Here is a 15,520-nt window from a genome sequence, read left to right on the forward strand (position 1 = left end):
TAAGCAAACTTACATCGCTGCCCATCTACCCAAAGGAACTCTGGCTGTGAACAAAATGAAAACGCAATAAAGTAAAACGACCACTGAAAACGATAAACCCCACATCTTTGTTTTGCTTTTGTGTTGGTTTTTTTGTTATATTTTAAAATGATGTTATATTTTAAAACGGTTTTGTTGCGCACCGTTCCTTGAATCGTTTTTTGAAATACAAAGAGAGACAGAAGGAGAAAATGGGGACAGAGACCATGCTAGCCACCATCAGGACAAATCAATCTTTCTCAACCTTGGCAACTTTACGACGTGTGGACTTCAACTCCCAGAATTCCCCAGCCAGCATGCTGGGTTACGTGACAGCTTCCAAAGTCATTTTAGTACCACGAGGGGGCGCTATCTGCGCCCTGGTGGTGCGAAAGCAGAACTGAGCAGGCACTGAAAATTGGAAACCGCCCCCGGGAGCTCTTAGCCTTGCCTCTCTAGGGCGCCGGACTCACTCGTTTTAACCCTTCGGTTACGCCCCCTCGGGAGAGCCAGGACTGCGAGACGCAGGTGAGCGCGCATCCCTCGAGAGCCCGGACGCCCCGGCTCCTTCTCCAGATGTGCATTTTGCACCTGGCGGGATGGAAGGTCCCATATTTGCAGCCCCCCGGCCTCCCTGCATGAAGCAGCGTTTCTAGCAGCCAGTTTGGGGGTGAGGGGCGTCCCTGGGGGGAGAGATGCCGAGGGAGAGGTTTGCCCGGAGAGCCCCGGCTGGCACAAAGAGGACACCAGGAGCCTCTTGGCCAGCCTGGGGAGGCTCTGCTGGGCCCCCCACCTCTGAAGTTGGAAGGGACCGTAGAGGTCATCTAGTCCAGCCCCTGCGCCATGCTGCATCCGGTGGACCACCTCTGCTGTCAGTGGAGGAGGACTCACCACAGCACGTGCCGGCTGTTCCACGGGCTGACAGCCCCTGATCCCCAGCCTGGACCTCCTTCCTTACTTCTGGTCCTGTCCTCTGGGGAGACAGGAGAAAGACGCACCCCTTGTCCTGTGCGACGTTCCTTGAAAGTTTTGAAGAGCGCGGACGCATCTCCTCTCAGTCGTCTTTTCTGAAGGTTCGACGCAGCCCGATCACGGTCGGGCTGGGTTTCTAGACCCTTCGCCATCTTAGTCGCCATCCTTGGAACTCACTCCAGCTAGTCTCTCGCCATTTTTAACCACAATGCCCAGAATGGGCTCCAAATGGGGACTGATCAGGGCGGAATAAATTGGAACCATTGGAACCTGTGATCTGGACTTCTGTTCCTGCTAATGCCCTCCAAGATTGCATTCGCCTTTTTAGCAGCTACTTTGCCTACTTTATTGATTTAGCCTAGTGTTTCTCAACCTTGACAACTTTAAGATGGGTGGACTTCAACTCCCAGAATTCCCCAGCCAGCATGGCTGGCTGGGGAATTCTGGAAGTTAAGTCCACCCATCTTAAAGTTGCCATCGTTGAGAAACACTGATCTAGGCTACAACAAATCTTGAAAGCCTGACAGCGTCTCCCCTTCACTCCCTCTTAAGAATCTGCGGTTCAGGATGTTCACCACCCACGTGATAAGTCTGTGATTTCTTCATGCAAACGTGGCATGTGAACGAAAGCAGGTTTTGAAACTAGCAGAAACCTTGCACCTGTTGGAGGTCCATTTCAGCAGTGAAGGAAAATGGCGGCTCCGTGTCCAGTAGATGAGGAAGCAGGAAAAATCCTCCATACCATCCAGGATGAACGCAGGAGGGGATTTGGAAAAATTATGGGGCAGAAAATCCTAGAGGAAGAACCCCTCACATGGGACGCCCATCACCAGCAGGCCAGGGGATTCTGCTACCAGGAGGCCGCGGGGCCACGGGAGCTCTGCAGCCGCCTGCATGGCTGGTGCCACCTCTGGCTGCAGCCCGAGCGGCGCAGCAAGGCGCAGATGCTGGACCTGGTGCTGCTGGAGCGGCTGCTGGCCGTGCTGCCCGCGGAGGAGGCGCGCTGGGTGCGCGAGTGCGGCGCGGAGAGCAGCGCGCAGGCCGTGGCCCTGGCCGAGGGCTGCCTGCTGAGCCAGGCCAAGGAGCGGAAGGAGCGTGAAGGGTGCCAGGTGAGAGACTATGTCCTTCTTGGGTTGCTCCTTGCAGAAGTCATTTTGGGGGCAAAGGGCTCCATTGCCTCCTTCTAGCCCCACTGCCAGATGTGGGAAGATGGGTTTATGGGATGGAGGACAACCGCCCTTTCTTCCCCTTGTCTTCAAGTCTCATTCTTTGCTCCTGGCTTGTATTTCAGGCGTGGGGAGCCTTCTGGGGGGCCAAGGAAGAATCCCTCAAGGCAAGGACGGACACGTTCCATCTCTTAAAAGAGTCGTCCCTTCCGGAGATCTCCCGGCAGCATCAAATATGGGATGCCTCATCTGGTACGGAGGAGTTCTTCCAGTTCTGTGAATTCCCAGGGAAATTCGAGTTCTCTCCTCCTTCTCACACGGCTGCATGAAATGCGGAGGTTCTTCCTATTGTGAAAGCGTGTTCATGTGAGCAGGCTCTGGGGTGGGAAAGCTGGTTTCCGATGTGATAAACATTTGGTGATTGGTACATAAACCCAGATTCTTCAAACTCTGTTCCACAGACTTGATGGGGTTGCGTGAGAGACAAAACTACCCAAAAAAGTTCACCAGGAACAGTGGAAAGGATGGGGGCTTTTCAGCTGATTGTCAGGAGCCTCCCCCCAGAGCAGGTTTGTGATCATGTGCCTCATCACTCTGCCTGTTGTTCAGGAAATCCAGGAATTAAATAATTAAAAAGTGCTGCAGTCTGAAAAAGTTTGAAAACCTCTGGTATAAATAACCACTCAGAAGCTTCTCCATTATCTGTGCACTCTGTTAGGAATAAAATGATGATGCCTCCTCCTAAACATACATGGGGATAAATCAGTTCCAACTGGGAAATACAGGTTACAATGGCAACTGGGACCAGAATTTCTGTGGCTAAGTGATGCAGTAGTAAAGCGTGATATCACGTGACCACATCACTTAACAATGGCCATCCCTGCAGTCCTGGTTGCCTTTGGAAACCCAGGACCGTGCGGGTCGTTAAGTGGGAAGAGACAACCCAGGCAAGGAACACAAGGGGGCTGCGGAGGTGCCACAGGGGGATGGGGGGTCCTGCGGGCAAGCACTACAGAGCATGGAGGGTGTGTGGCTCCATAGGGGGTGGGGAGATCCTGCGGCCAGACACTGTGGAGCATGGACAGGCCAGCGGGGGCTGCAGGTGGGTTGGCAGGGGCCATGAGTGGGCGCTATGGAGCACAGGTGGGCTGGCAGGAGAGGCAGGCAGGCACTACAGAGTGAGGGTAGGCCAGCAGGGCTGCAGGCAGGGCGAAGCTGCAGGCAGGCGGACATTATGGAGTGCAGGTGAGACGGCAGGGGCTATGGGTGGGGGTGTGTGCGGTGGACAGGCAGGCTGGCGCTACAGAGTGTGGGGAGTGGGAGGGGGCCGATGGGTGTGGTACAGAGTGTGGGCATGCAGAGGGTTGCTATGGAGTACAAGATCTCTGGGATCTCATACTCCGCAGTGGGACTCCTTGGGAGAAAAAGCGGCAGAAGTGACTTACAGGAGCAACTTGTGACTTTCCCTAATAGCTTCCCCATTGACTTTGCTTGTGGGAAGCTGGCAGGGAAGGTCGCAAATGGCGATCGTGTGACCGTGGGATGCTGTGATGACCAGAACTTCAAAGACCAGTCATAAGTACCACTCGTTCAGCGCTGTCATAACTGAACTGTCACTGAATGAGTGGTCATAACCTGAGGACTACCTGTAGTTCAGTTGCTAGCATTCCTGTAACCGTAGCCCTTTCATATTAATACAGTAAATCTTGCTAAAGACAACTCTGTAAGAAGTGTGCTTGGAAAAAAAGTCACATTCAAGTTTAGGTGGCTGCAAAAAGAGCTAGGAAGGGTTGTCGTATCTCTGTGCCAATTTTTAACATGTCTCCCCCACAGACAGCAGAACAACATCTCTGGCACTTTTTAAAAAGTCTTTTCTTCCTGGTGGAGCCAAAACAGCAGCTGAAGCTACAGTCCAGGTAGGAAGAAGAGAGTCATTTATTTATGTTCTTGTTTTGTTTTGTGTTGTTTTGTTTTACTGCACATCCCATATACATGACTCTGGGTTGCTAACAATTAAACAACATTAAAACAGTAAAAACAACCAATAATTTAAAACATAAATAACATAACACAGCATAAAATAGCAGCTGAGAACAATTGCAACACCTCACAGTCAGTATAATCAAGGAGTGGGCTCACCCTTATAACCTGCCTTTTCATTCAGGAGTTCAGAGCGATGTACATACCAGGTTGGGTGGGTTGAAGGAGAGTGACTGAATCAGTCACCCCTGGAGTTTCTGGGCTGAGAATGGACTCAAACCTGGGTTTGTCCACTTTTCCACTACACCACACCAGCTTTTTCCTGTTCTCAGACAGCATAATGGTGGTCCTTGATGGACATCATGAGTTCAAGAGGTCCAGTGAGACTGTTCTTGCATGTTGCGCTCTAGGAAGAACCAGAGCCCTAGCTAGACCCTGCCTCCATCACCCATCCTGGCCCAGGGATATCATGGTTCCCAGATGTCAGTCAAGCTCCTGCAGGGCCTGCCAAGTTAATCAAACTCTGTCCCAGATGTTTTCTCAGATAGGGCTTGTAATTTTGCTCCTTTCTTTAAGAAAGTTTGAATTGCACAAGGAATGTTCTGCTGCAAAACTCTGCTTTGGGGATTTGCAAGTTAAGGGAGAAAATTGATAAATCCTTTCTGAATGTCCCGGTTTTTGTTTGTTTGCTTTTTTTCATCGCCAGGGTCTCGTCTCCTTTGAGGAGGTGGCCATGTACTTCACCAGAGAGGAGTGGTCCATGCTGAATCTCAGCCAAAGAGCCCTGCATTGCCAAGTTATGCTGGAGAATTCCCAAAATGTGGCCTCTCTGGGTAAGGGCCCCCCTTTGCTCTGGACTCTCTTGACTGGGACAGACCTTGGCTAACAGAAGTCGTCTGGCTGGCTGTGTCTGGGTTTCCCCTCGCTGGAAAAAAAGAGAAGTCTGGGGCTTTTTGAAGCTCCTTAATAGATGAATATCAGAAGGGACTTGTTTCGACATGTGGTGAACCGTTTGGTAACTGAAACTTGAGAAGGCCAATCAGTTCAGTTGTGTTTTATCTCTAAACTAAACCATTGGCTTTGGGGAAACACCCCAGGACTGCAGTGTTTAACTGAAATCCAGCATGGATTTTTGTTCTGATGGCTGAACACAACTAATACTGTCTCTAAGACAGCTGTGCAGCACTTTAGATTTGGGGGCCAAAAGGTGCTGCAGCGCATATAGCGGGGCTCACATAGCACGTTCTCCAGGTCTTTATAGCCATTGGTTCTTTTCCATGGATCATGAGGCTGTTCCTGTAGCTGGTAAAGTGTCAGGCAGATCACAAGTATCTGATCCATTCCTAATTGCATTAGAAACCCATTGTGTTTGTTGAGTCCTTCTGAGATTATCTGAAACCTTTTGATGTAAGTGAATGTTCTTACAGTTTCTTACTCAGTGGTGGAATTAAAGTCCCACTTTTCCAAAACAGTCACTTTGAGGTCTGTCATGAAGCATCCTGAGAGGCTGCAATGCTCTGATATGACTTTGCACTTGTTCTGATTTCTGATGTCAGTGTTGTGTCCATTGCAGGTAGCGACTTGGTCATTAAGCAAAGTGGTTGCTAAGTGAAACCTTGACTATGCTTACAATCTTATTTCAGCTTTCCTTTGCTTTACAGACCTATGAAGGTCATAAATGCAATGATGGGTCGCAAAATTACTTTTTCATCACCATCGTAACTGCGAATGGTTGCTAAATGAGTCAGTTGCTAAAGGAGGACTGCCTGTAATTCTTTTGCACAAAGTTTGTCCCAGTTGTCCTACGTAGAATCCAGAGGGGATTTGCTGGCATATGTTGGCATTTATCATAGGAAGAACAGGTGAAGGTGCCTCTAAATTTGAGTGTGTCCTTGTTGGGACCTGTGATAGTGCTGTTGGTGTAGATGTGGGGGCAAAGTAGGATTTGCTAGAGGGTCTGGTTCCCATGTTGGCATCATTGTCCTATTGTTGCTTGTTGGAATCTGGGAGAGACACACTGCCAAGGCTGATAATTCCAGGAAGTCATATCAGTAGCTAACAACATGGAACCACTTTCAACTTTGGCAAATGGGACTGTGTAATGCTGGAATTCATGATCTGAAGAGAAACTAGAACCAAGTGTTATCAAATAAATATCCTGGACTTCAAGAAAGCAAATTTTAATCCACTTAAAATTAATCCAGATCAATGATAGATAGGATTCTGTGGAAAAGAACCCTATATGGTTAGTGTTCCTAAAAAAAGGAGGTATGTTTGCAATCAAAAGGGCGAAAAAATTAAAGAAAATAATAGTGAAGATGGCAAAGGATATCAGATAACAAAAGAAGTCAGAACTGCTCGGTTCTTATTTTGGTCCACTTTTCCCTGAGGTTTTGCTATCAGCTGGAGAGTTGGGAAATGTTGTTTGAAAACCAGAATTCCAGCTTAATCTTGATAGAGATCATTGGGGAACATCAATGACAGGCTGGCTTGATACCTTGAATTTCTAAAAGGATGTTCTCTCTTCTCTGAAGTAGGTGACGGGCAGGAGAAGGAGAATAATGACACAGCTCATCAGAGAGTCTACAAAGGACAGAAACCATATAAGTGGTGGGTGGTGGGTGGCTGGTGGGGTGAGGGGTTGTCCCCCCCCCCCAGCATCTTACAGGTTTTTTAGGGCCAAATTATAGGAGGTTTTAGGCCATTTTTATATATGTTTTTAACTATTTATAGATTATGTCTATGTCTGGAGAGTTCTGTGTTTTTTCTTTTTTATTATTGTGAGCCGCCCAGAGTCACCCATTGGGGGAGATGGGCGGCATACAAATTTGAAAATAAATAAATAAATAAATAAAATGCATGGAATGTGGGAGCAGCTTCAGGAGGAGCAATGACCTCACTTCCCATAGACGGATCCACACGGGGGAGAAGCCGTACAGTTGTATGGAGTGTGGAAAGAGCTTCAGGAGGAGCAGTGACCTCACTTCCCACAAAAGGATCCACACAGGGGAGAAGCCGTATAAATGTATGGAGTGTGGGAAGAGCTTCAGCTGGAGCATTCCCCTTATATCCCACAAAAGGATCCATACAGGCAAGAAACCCTATCAATGCCAGGAGTGTGGAAAGAGTTTCAGGTGGAGCAGTCACCTTGGTTCCCATAGAAGGACCCACACAGGGGAGAAACCCTATAAGTGTTTGGAATGTGGGAAGGGCTTCAATACAAGCAGTTACCTGACTTCCCATAAAAGGATCCACACGGGGGAGAAACCCTATCAATGCATGGAGTGTGGGAAGAGCTTCAATACAAGCAGTGATTGTAGTACTCATAAAAGGGTCCACACAAGGGAGAAACCGTATAAACGTGGAAAGAACACCCATCAACGTGTAGAACTCACATTGGAGGAAGAGCATTTAAGGGCTAGAAGTGCTTACGAAATATAAAAAGAACTCAGAAGATCACCCTCAGAAATAAAGTGGGCACTTCCCTGAGGAGACAAATTAACAAATGGAAGGGTGTTCAGGTGGGGCCAATATTTTCTGGGGCATTTTCCCTGAGTTTGGAGATGAATTTGGGGGTGCTTTTTTGTAAACTAAATGATTTATTTACAAGGCTGAACTATCACAAACCTTAGGCCATCCTTTTTGTGTGATTCTTACTATAAAATGGCAGGAAAACATAGCATTAATTTTTAGCATTTGTGGTTTGAGGGGGTTCTGCAGCCTCCCCATCTTTGGGGAAGTCCACCCCTTGCATAAGTTATAAACAATATGGATAGATCTAGATTCAGTTGCACTTGAATGTTTTATCCATAACTCTGAGCAGATGTAGTTTTGGAATCTCAACCCTTGCGGACCACAGTGCTACATCTCCTAGGAGGACATCTGGAAGGTGCTCAGCCTGGTCAGTTTTCTCCTTTGAGGCTGGGAGAATAGTTTGGAAGAAGAAATGAAATGGATCTGTCCAAGTATCAGAGTAAGGAATAGTGTTAAAGTTAAAACTTGGATCAACTTGTAAACCTGAGCTATGATAAGCAAAGCATCCATACTACCTAAAATATTAATTTTTTAAAAAGGCAGGATATAAATTATAGTGAACACTAAATTTACCAGACTGTGATACAACCAAATTTCTGTGAAGATTCAGTGTAATTCGCAAGAGGTCATCATCATTCAACTGATGTGATTCACAGCGATGTGGTTTCCAATTTAATGGACCATCAGGAATAACCACCCTTTGTTGGTCTGTTAAATTAAGGATTCATTTGTAAATAAAAGAATGAAAGGGAAATAATTCATCATAAGGGCGAATAAAGGAATTTTTAAAAATTAGATTGCCTGGTGTCTTACAAATTAGGATGCAACCGTGTTTCCCAGAATTTTTCATCAGCCAATGACCTGTTCTTGTAACCCTGTTAATTAGACATAGTTACTTTGGGCAAGTGATAGGCAGGCCTCCCCCAGCTTCTGCCCTCCGACTTCAACTCCCATCTTCCTGCAACCCTGACCATGTGGTAGTGTGGGGAAACCTGTCTGGAGGCCACCTTCTTAAAATTGAAGTCTAAAGGTCTGAAAATTGCCAAGTTTGAAAAAGTTTGCACTAGAGCCTCTCTGACGGATTCCTCCAAATTCTGTTTGAAGACCTCTAGCAAAATTCAGGTGGCTGACAGCTTGTACCGTGTTTAGCCTAAACCTCCTTCCTTGTAATTTTAATCCATTGGTTCTGCTCTGTTCTTCACCTTTCCACCTCAGGTAAGTTGGAGCAGTGATGTCCCGTCAGATAGTTGAAGGTTGATATCACAACTCCCCTCCGCTTTCTAGTTATATGAAAAAAAAATAATTCCTAGTGGATGGCTCCCATCTTCCCAAATGCTTGTTTAAAGAGAAATAATCAATATGGATGCCTCCTCTCCCCTTGAGAGTATCACTATATTCTCCCAGTCTGTGTGGGGCTTTTTTAAAATGTTGCATAGCATCTATTGTTTTGTGTTTTGTTATTTTACAAATTTCAAATTACTGCATTGAGAAATACAATTTAAAGAGAAGTCTGATGAGCAACTGAATGGCTAAAGCTCTTTTCAAGAATGGGAGAGGCCATGTTTAAGCAGCTGAATTAGATCAGAAAGCTTGTGCTAGAACAAGTCTTAGTCCTCGTGCAAGAACACTATGTTATTCTCCGTTCGGTGAGTTCACGGAGTCCTACAACTGTAGAGTTGGAAAGCCCAACCCTCTGCCGTCCAGCCTCTTCTGAAAAGCCTCCAGAGGTGGAGAACCCACAACCTCCGTAGGGAGACAGTTCCACTGTTGGGCATGTCAGAAAACGACAGACACGGGTTCGGTTGTCCAGTAGACAGAAGTTTTTATTGGGCACGTTTGCAAAGGTGGGTCCCTCCCACAGCAATGGAGGAACCCCGAAGCAAGGTCTGACAGGTTTTTATACCCCCTATCTGTCCTCCCCCTCCTACGAGGGCTTGGCTCACAATCTCACCTTTTTTTACTGCCCCGGAGCGCCGCTAATTAACCGCAAAACCGCAGACATTCCACTTTCCGAATCCAATCAGCGCAATACACATTCCAATCCCCACTTGACCCGACAGCCGCCCCCTGCCGTTTCTCTTCACTCTGGTGCGAACGTGCCTCTTGCCTGCAGTCTTTCCTCCCTCCTGCCGTCCCCCCCAAGGCTGCCCCATGGTGCACAGCGCTCTCCCCTAGCAAACATGGTTCGTTTGAGGCCCTCACTTCTCCCTGCCTTCTCACAATCCCCCCTTTTTCTTTTCACGCCTCTGTTGGGCCTCAAACCTGGCTAACAGGATTGCTCCCTCATCCCGGACCCGGGGCTTCACACACTGGGACAGGTAATTCCCACAAGCAGGGAGGCATTGCATTAAGCAACATACTAGGACCAGTAAGGCAATGAAGCCAATAGCTAGCACAGAAAGTTGTTTTAACCAAGCAAAGTTAGGTAACCAACTAGTGAGCCACGACCAATTCCATCCCTCTGGATCCTCGGATATGCGAGAGGCTAAGGTCTTCAACTTGGCTAGTTTTGCTTCAATATAATTCTCATTGTTGGTTAGGTTAAAGCAACAAAGACCTTGAAAAGATTCACAGCCTTGTCCTGCCCTTAATAGGAGATAGTCTATAGCTATCCGGTTTTGGAGGACTGCAGTCCTGATATCAGTCACTTCTTCAGTTAGAGCTGCAATAAGGGAGGATGTGAGGTTGACACTTTTAGCCAGGAGGCAGGCCACCTTCCTTAGGTCCAGGTAAGCTCTTCCGCTTAGTGCAGGAACCCCTACTAAGGAGAGGGCCAGAGCCATGGCTTCTGTTTCGGACAAGAGTGTCACATCACTCTCACAAGCAGATGGCAGCTCCCTTTTTCTTTTTTCTTTTGATGGGTGCACTTGCATTGGAGGCAGGGCATATAGAGAGGTCAGGCGCCCTAGGGCACAAGGGCCCCCTGAACTATAGGCTAGAACATAGGTGTAAGCTTCATGTCCACATAACAAAAAGAAACCTTTAGGTAGGTCTAGAGGGGTTGAAGCGTAAGGGATATTATAGACCCCTTCACAAGTGAAAGCAGGACCTTTTGAGGGCAATGGGGGGTCCGGTTCTGGGTATTGTTGAAATATACACATTGAGTTGCATTGGTTATCCCCAAGAGATTTAGAGCCATTTGCCTTTGATTAGTCCAGGGTCTTGGTGTGGGAGAAGACCCAAAATGATAGAACATCCCCCCCCACGGGGGATCATCCCCAGTGATATCAATATTCGCTATCTGAGTAACATTCTTCAATGCTTCCAAGCTGATGGGCATTCCAAAGAAACAGGTGGAGGTGACACCATTCACAGTCAAGAGTTGCCCCACACGAAAAATTGTGCTGTTCAAAGCTGTCTGTGCCAATTCTACAAAAAAATTGTTGTTAGAGCTGTGCTGTAGAGCATCTAAGCAGTGACATAACAGAATAACCTGGATGCAAGCCTTTATGTTGGTCATCTCCTCCCCTGCCTTAGTTCAGTTCCTTTTAAGTTTTACTTTGAGTCCGTCTCCTGGTTGGGCAGTCCACGGTCGGGGGTCGGGAGCTCGCTTAACCCGATGGTAGTGGGTCCAACCCCCCTGTCGGGTCCGAACCGCTGATTCAGTTGTCAGGAGAACTTGGTATGGTCCCTCCCAAGACGGCTTCAGCTTCTCATCCTTCCATGTCTTTATCAGGACCCAATCCCCTGGCTTGTGGGGGGGGTGGTCTTCCAGCAAGGGGGGCCGCTGAGCGAGGAGTCCCTGTTTTCTTAAAGATAAGAGAGATTGTGACAGTACCAGGAGATACTTTCTCAGGAAGGCATCCTTTAGCTCAGGGATAGGCTCTCCCATTGGAGCCAGGAAAGGTCTTCCCATCATCAGCTCAAATGGGGAGACCCCCACATCCTTGCGAGGGGCTGTCCGCATTCGAAGCAGGGCAACCGGAAGTGTCTTTGTCCAAGGTAGCCTTGTTTCCAATCCCAGTTTGGTGAGATGTTGCTTCAACACCCCGTTGGCCCTTTCCACTTTCCCACTGGAGTCAGGATGCCAAGGGGTGTGGAGTTCCCATCGAACCCCCAGGCTCCAGTACCACGGCTTTACAGTGTCTACCAAAGCCTGCACCCCCCAGTGAGACCCTTCATGCAGTTTCTCCACCATCCCCCTCATGTCAGCACGGCTCACTACTGGGGTCCCCTCAATTGTAACCCAATGACCTGCTTCCTCCCTGCAACCTTCCCTTTCCAGCAGCTGTGAGTAAACCCCGTTCCAGCCAAATTTTCCTGAAAGTGTGCACTACTCCCCAGGCGTATCGCGAGTCTGTGTAGACGGTGAGGGACACTCCCTTTCCCAACTCTAGTGCCCGTTTCAAAGCGTGCACTTCACACAGCTGAGCCGACCAGTCCGCTGGTAGTGCCCCCTTCTCTATTGTCTCTCCCTCCGCCGTCACTATCGCATACCCTGACTTCCTTTGTCCCTGCTCTACTCGGCTAGACCCATCCACGAACCAGACCTCACCCTCCTCCAGCGGGACCTCCTGCAGGTCCTCCCGGGTCTTTGTTTGCAGCTGCAACAGGGTGGAGCACTCGTGCTCCGCCGGCTCCCATTCTTTCCGCTCCCCCGCAAGAAACTCCGCTGGGTTCAAATTCTTGTCTGTTCCTACCACCACATCAGGACTTATCCGGAGAACTGTCTCATATTTCAACATCCTCCCTTCTGTCATCCAAGCAGCCGCCTGCTGACTAAGCACACTTAAGATCTGATGGGGTGAATGGACAATCACGGGGCTCCCAAAAGTGAGTTTTTTCCCTTCTGTCACTAGCACAGCAGCGGCAGCCACTGCCTGCACACAAGTCGGCCATCCCCTCACCACTGGTTCTAGGGCTTTGCTCAGGAAGGCCACTGGTTGATATTTCCCAGCCCGTCTCTGAGTCAGCACTCCAATGGCAGTTCCCCCATGGGCTGTAACGTATAGGTGAAAGGGGAGGGCCAAGTTCGGTAGAGCCAGAGCCGGGGTCGTCACCAGGCTCCTTCGTAATTCTCCCCACTTCTCTTTGTCCCCGTCTGTCCATTCTACCCTGTCAGATGATCCTTTCAACTTCTCATACAGAAACTGAGCCTTGCTCATGTACTCATCTATCCATAGCCGGCAATATCCTACTAGACCCAGAAACCGCCGCACCTCCGTTTTAGTATGAGGGGGCTTCAACTGCATTATCCCCTGTATCCAAGAAGGATCAATCAACTTCTCGCCCTTCCGGAGTACATGTCCTAAATACTTGACCTCCCTTTTCACAAATTGGACCTTCCCTTTTGACACCTTCAATCCTTCCTCAGCCAACCAGTTCAATAAAGCCACTGAGTCTTCTCTCACCTTTACTTCCTTCTCTCCAGACACCAACAAATCATCCACATACTGCAGCACCCGAGAACCCCCAGGGGCCCGGAACCCCTGGAGTTTCTCTTCCAATGCCTGTCCAAACAAGAGGGGGCTCTCGGTGTACCCCTGGGGCAGCACCGTCCATCTCAGTTGTTGCTTCCTCCCAGTCTCCGGATCTTCCCACTCAAAAGCGAACAGATCCCTACTTTCTTCTGCCAGAGGGCATGACCAAAAAGCATCCTTCAAGTCTATCACCGTGAACCACCGATCCCCGGGAGGGATCTTCCCCATCAAAGTGTAGGGGTCAGGCACTACTGGGGTCCGGGCCAAGACCAAATCGTTGACCCTCCTCAGATCCTGCACCAGCCTGTAACTATTGTCCTTCTTCTTCACAGCTAAGATAGGGGAGTTGAAGGGGGACATAGCCGGTTCCAACAGCCCTTGCCGCCTCAGCCCATCTATGATGGGCTTCAGCCCACGCCTCCCATCCCGGGACAGCGGGTATTGGGCTTGCCGCAAACCAGTCACCCCCAGTTTCAAGGGGATGCTAATTGGGGCGATGCGAAACCGACCCGCCCCCCCTTCTCCTGCCCATACCTCAGGGTTCACAACCTCCACGTCCGCCTCCCGCAACAAACACATCCTTTCTGCCTGTTCCACATTCCACAACTCCACTCCTAGACTACCCATTAGATCCCTTCCCAGCAGGTTCACTCCTGCCTGTGGGATCAGTAACACATCTGCAGTTACCTCCTTCCCATTCCACTCCAGTCTTACTCCCTCCAGTACGTCTGCCTTGACCGGAGAGCCTCCCACCCCCATCACCGATACCGACGCGCCCCGGGATTTCGCAATCCCTGGGATCGGTTGGCACAGCGATGTTCGAGAGGCTCCGGTGTCCACGAGGAACTGCTGTTCCTCGCCGGTGGGACCCACCGTGATGTTTACCAAGGGTTCCCCGTGGGTCCCGGTTGGGGAACCATGACCCCCCTAGTCGTACAGGGGGAAACTCCTCTCATGTTCTCCCGATGTTCAGCATTATTGGTATCCCAATTTGGGTCTGCCAGAGGGAATTTAGTATTCGCGGCCGGGGCATTTGGGACATTTGCATTCCTTCGCTCCCAAGCCCCGAGCGCAGCTCGCCGAATCTGGCCCCTCTCTTCTGGCGTATAGAGGTGGGCTAAAATGTAATTCAGTTCCCCCAGGAGTATTCCACCGGGCCGAGAAAAAGTTCCAATTGTTCGGCGGCGGTATGGGCGTTCTCTTGCATACGAGGGAGGGTCTTTTTTTAATTCCCTCAACTCACTGGGTTTGATGGGAACCGTTACATAACTGGTGACGGTCACTCCCTGTGCGTTCGTTCCGTTCGGGACTTCCCGGACGGGGAAGGCACTGGCCGACCTTAGACTAAAGGGCAAGTTCTGAATGTCTTGGTTCAGCTGGTCCAGCTCTTTCCGCAGCCCGGGATAGGGTGGGGGCGCCGGAGGGGGAGCGGTAGGAAGAGGAGGAGGAGGAGGAGGTGGCGGCCCCCATTGAGGTCCAGTCAGCCAGAGGTCCTCCTCATCCTCCTGTTCTTTTTGGACAAAAATTTTGGCTAACTTGGGTCGAGGCCCCTCCCAATGAACATGGAATCAGACTTCCACATAGGGTTCCTGTGTTAACATTTTATGTTCCACAATGTAGTTTTTTAGTTGGGTCACCCAGTAATTACTGGGGATTGCAAGAGTATCCCAATGGTAGGGGAATTCGGGGTCCACTAGTGGATATTTTGGCCATTCTTTAGTGCACAAAGTTATCATGGTCGGTTTTTCCAGACCCCTGGTGAATGGACACAACTAGGGTGTCTCCCATTGTTGCAACAATTGTCCTAATGGAGAATCCGTGGGGATTCCCCCTACTGCGTTTTTCCCACTGGCCCCTGGCCTTACACTCTTACTCTGCGCCTTACCCATCCTTCCTGACTACGTTTCCCACCTTACAGAAGGTCCCGGACTCTTCTGTCCCCTTGCGGCGTCCAACGCCTCGTAACCACGCTAATCTCCCCGAGATTATGGGTAGGCTGTACTCACCAGACCTCCCGGAGGTCTCCTCGTCGGCCGACTTCCTCTTTACTTCTGTCTGACTGGCGATTGGAGTCCCGTCCCGGACCCGACTCCGGGGAAAACGGGAGACACCTCAACGGGGTGTTACGGCCGATTACTCACCGGTTCCCCACAGTCCGGTCCACGTCGAGGACTCCTGGCTGGCTCGCCAATTTTGTCAGAAAACGACAGACACGGGTTCGGTTGTCCAGTAGACAGAAGTTTTTATTGGGCACGTTTGCAAAGGTGGGTCCCTCCCGCAGCAATGGAGGAACCCCGAAGCAAGGTCTGACAGGTTTTTATACCCCCTATCTGTCCTCCCCCTCCTACGAGGGCTTGGCTCACAATCTCACCTTTTTTTACTGCCCCGGAGCGCCGCTAATTAACCGCAAAACCGCAGACATTCCACTTT

General features: G+C 49.6%; 1 protein-coding gene across 1 annotated transcript; it reads left to right on the forward strand.

Annotated features, from left to right (window-relative positions):
- The first annotated feature begins 517 nt into the window (after positions 1–517).
- LOC112542921 (zinc finger protein 202-like) lies at positions 518–6,406 on the forward strand. The gene is made up of 6 exons (XM_025176919.2): positions 518–546; positions 1,543–2,099; positions 2,282–2,408; positions 2,618–2,725; positions 3,990–4,072; positions 4,843–6,406. Exons 2-6 carry the CDS (start codon positions 1,683–1,685, stop codon positions 5,020–5,022), a joined length of 915 nt encoding a protein of 304 aa, XP_025032687.2. The 5' UTR covers positions 518–546; positions 1,543–1,682; the 3' UTR covers positions 5,023–6,406.
- The last annotated feature ends 9,114 nt before the right edge of the window (positions 6,407–15,520 follow it).

Source organism: Python bivittatus, unplaced genomic scaffold, assembly GCF_059951505.1.
Source record: "Python bivittatus isolate LINGU-HERP-01145 unplaced genomic scaffold, Pbiv_v1 ctg000650_np1212, whole genome shotgun sequence".
Classification (NCBI taxonomy): domain Eukaryota; kingdom Metazoa; phylum Chordata; class Lepidosauria; order Squamata; family Pythonidae; genus Python; species Python bivittatus.

Bases quoted from the DNA above. Each gene is read 5' to 3' on its own strand.
- LOC112542921 (XM_025176919.2), top strand. From the start codon at position 1,683: ATGGCGGCTCCGTGTCCAGTAGATGAGGAAGCAGGAAAAATCCTCCAT. The intron at 2,409-2,617 runs GTACGGAGGAGT...TCTGTTCCACAG, and splicing joins AATATGGGATGCCTCATCTG to ACTTGATGGGGTTGCGTGAG. The intron at 4,073-4,842 runs GTAGGAAGAAGA...TTTCATCGCCAG, and splicing joins CAGCTGAAGCTACAGTCCAG to GGTCTCGTCTCCTTTGAGGA.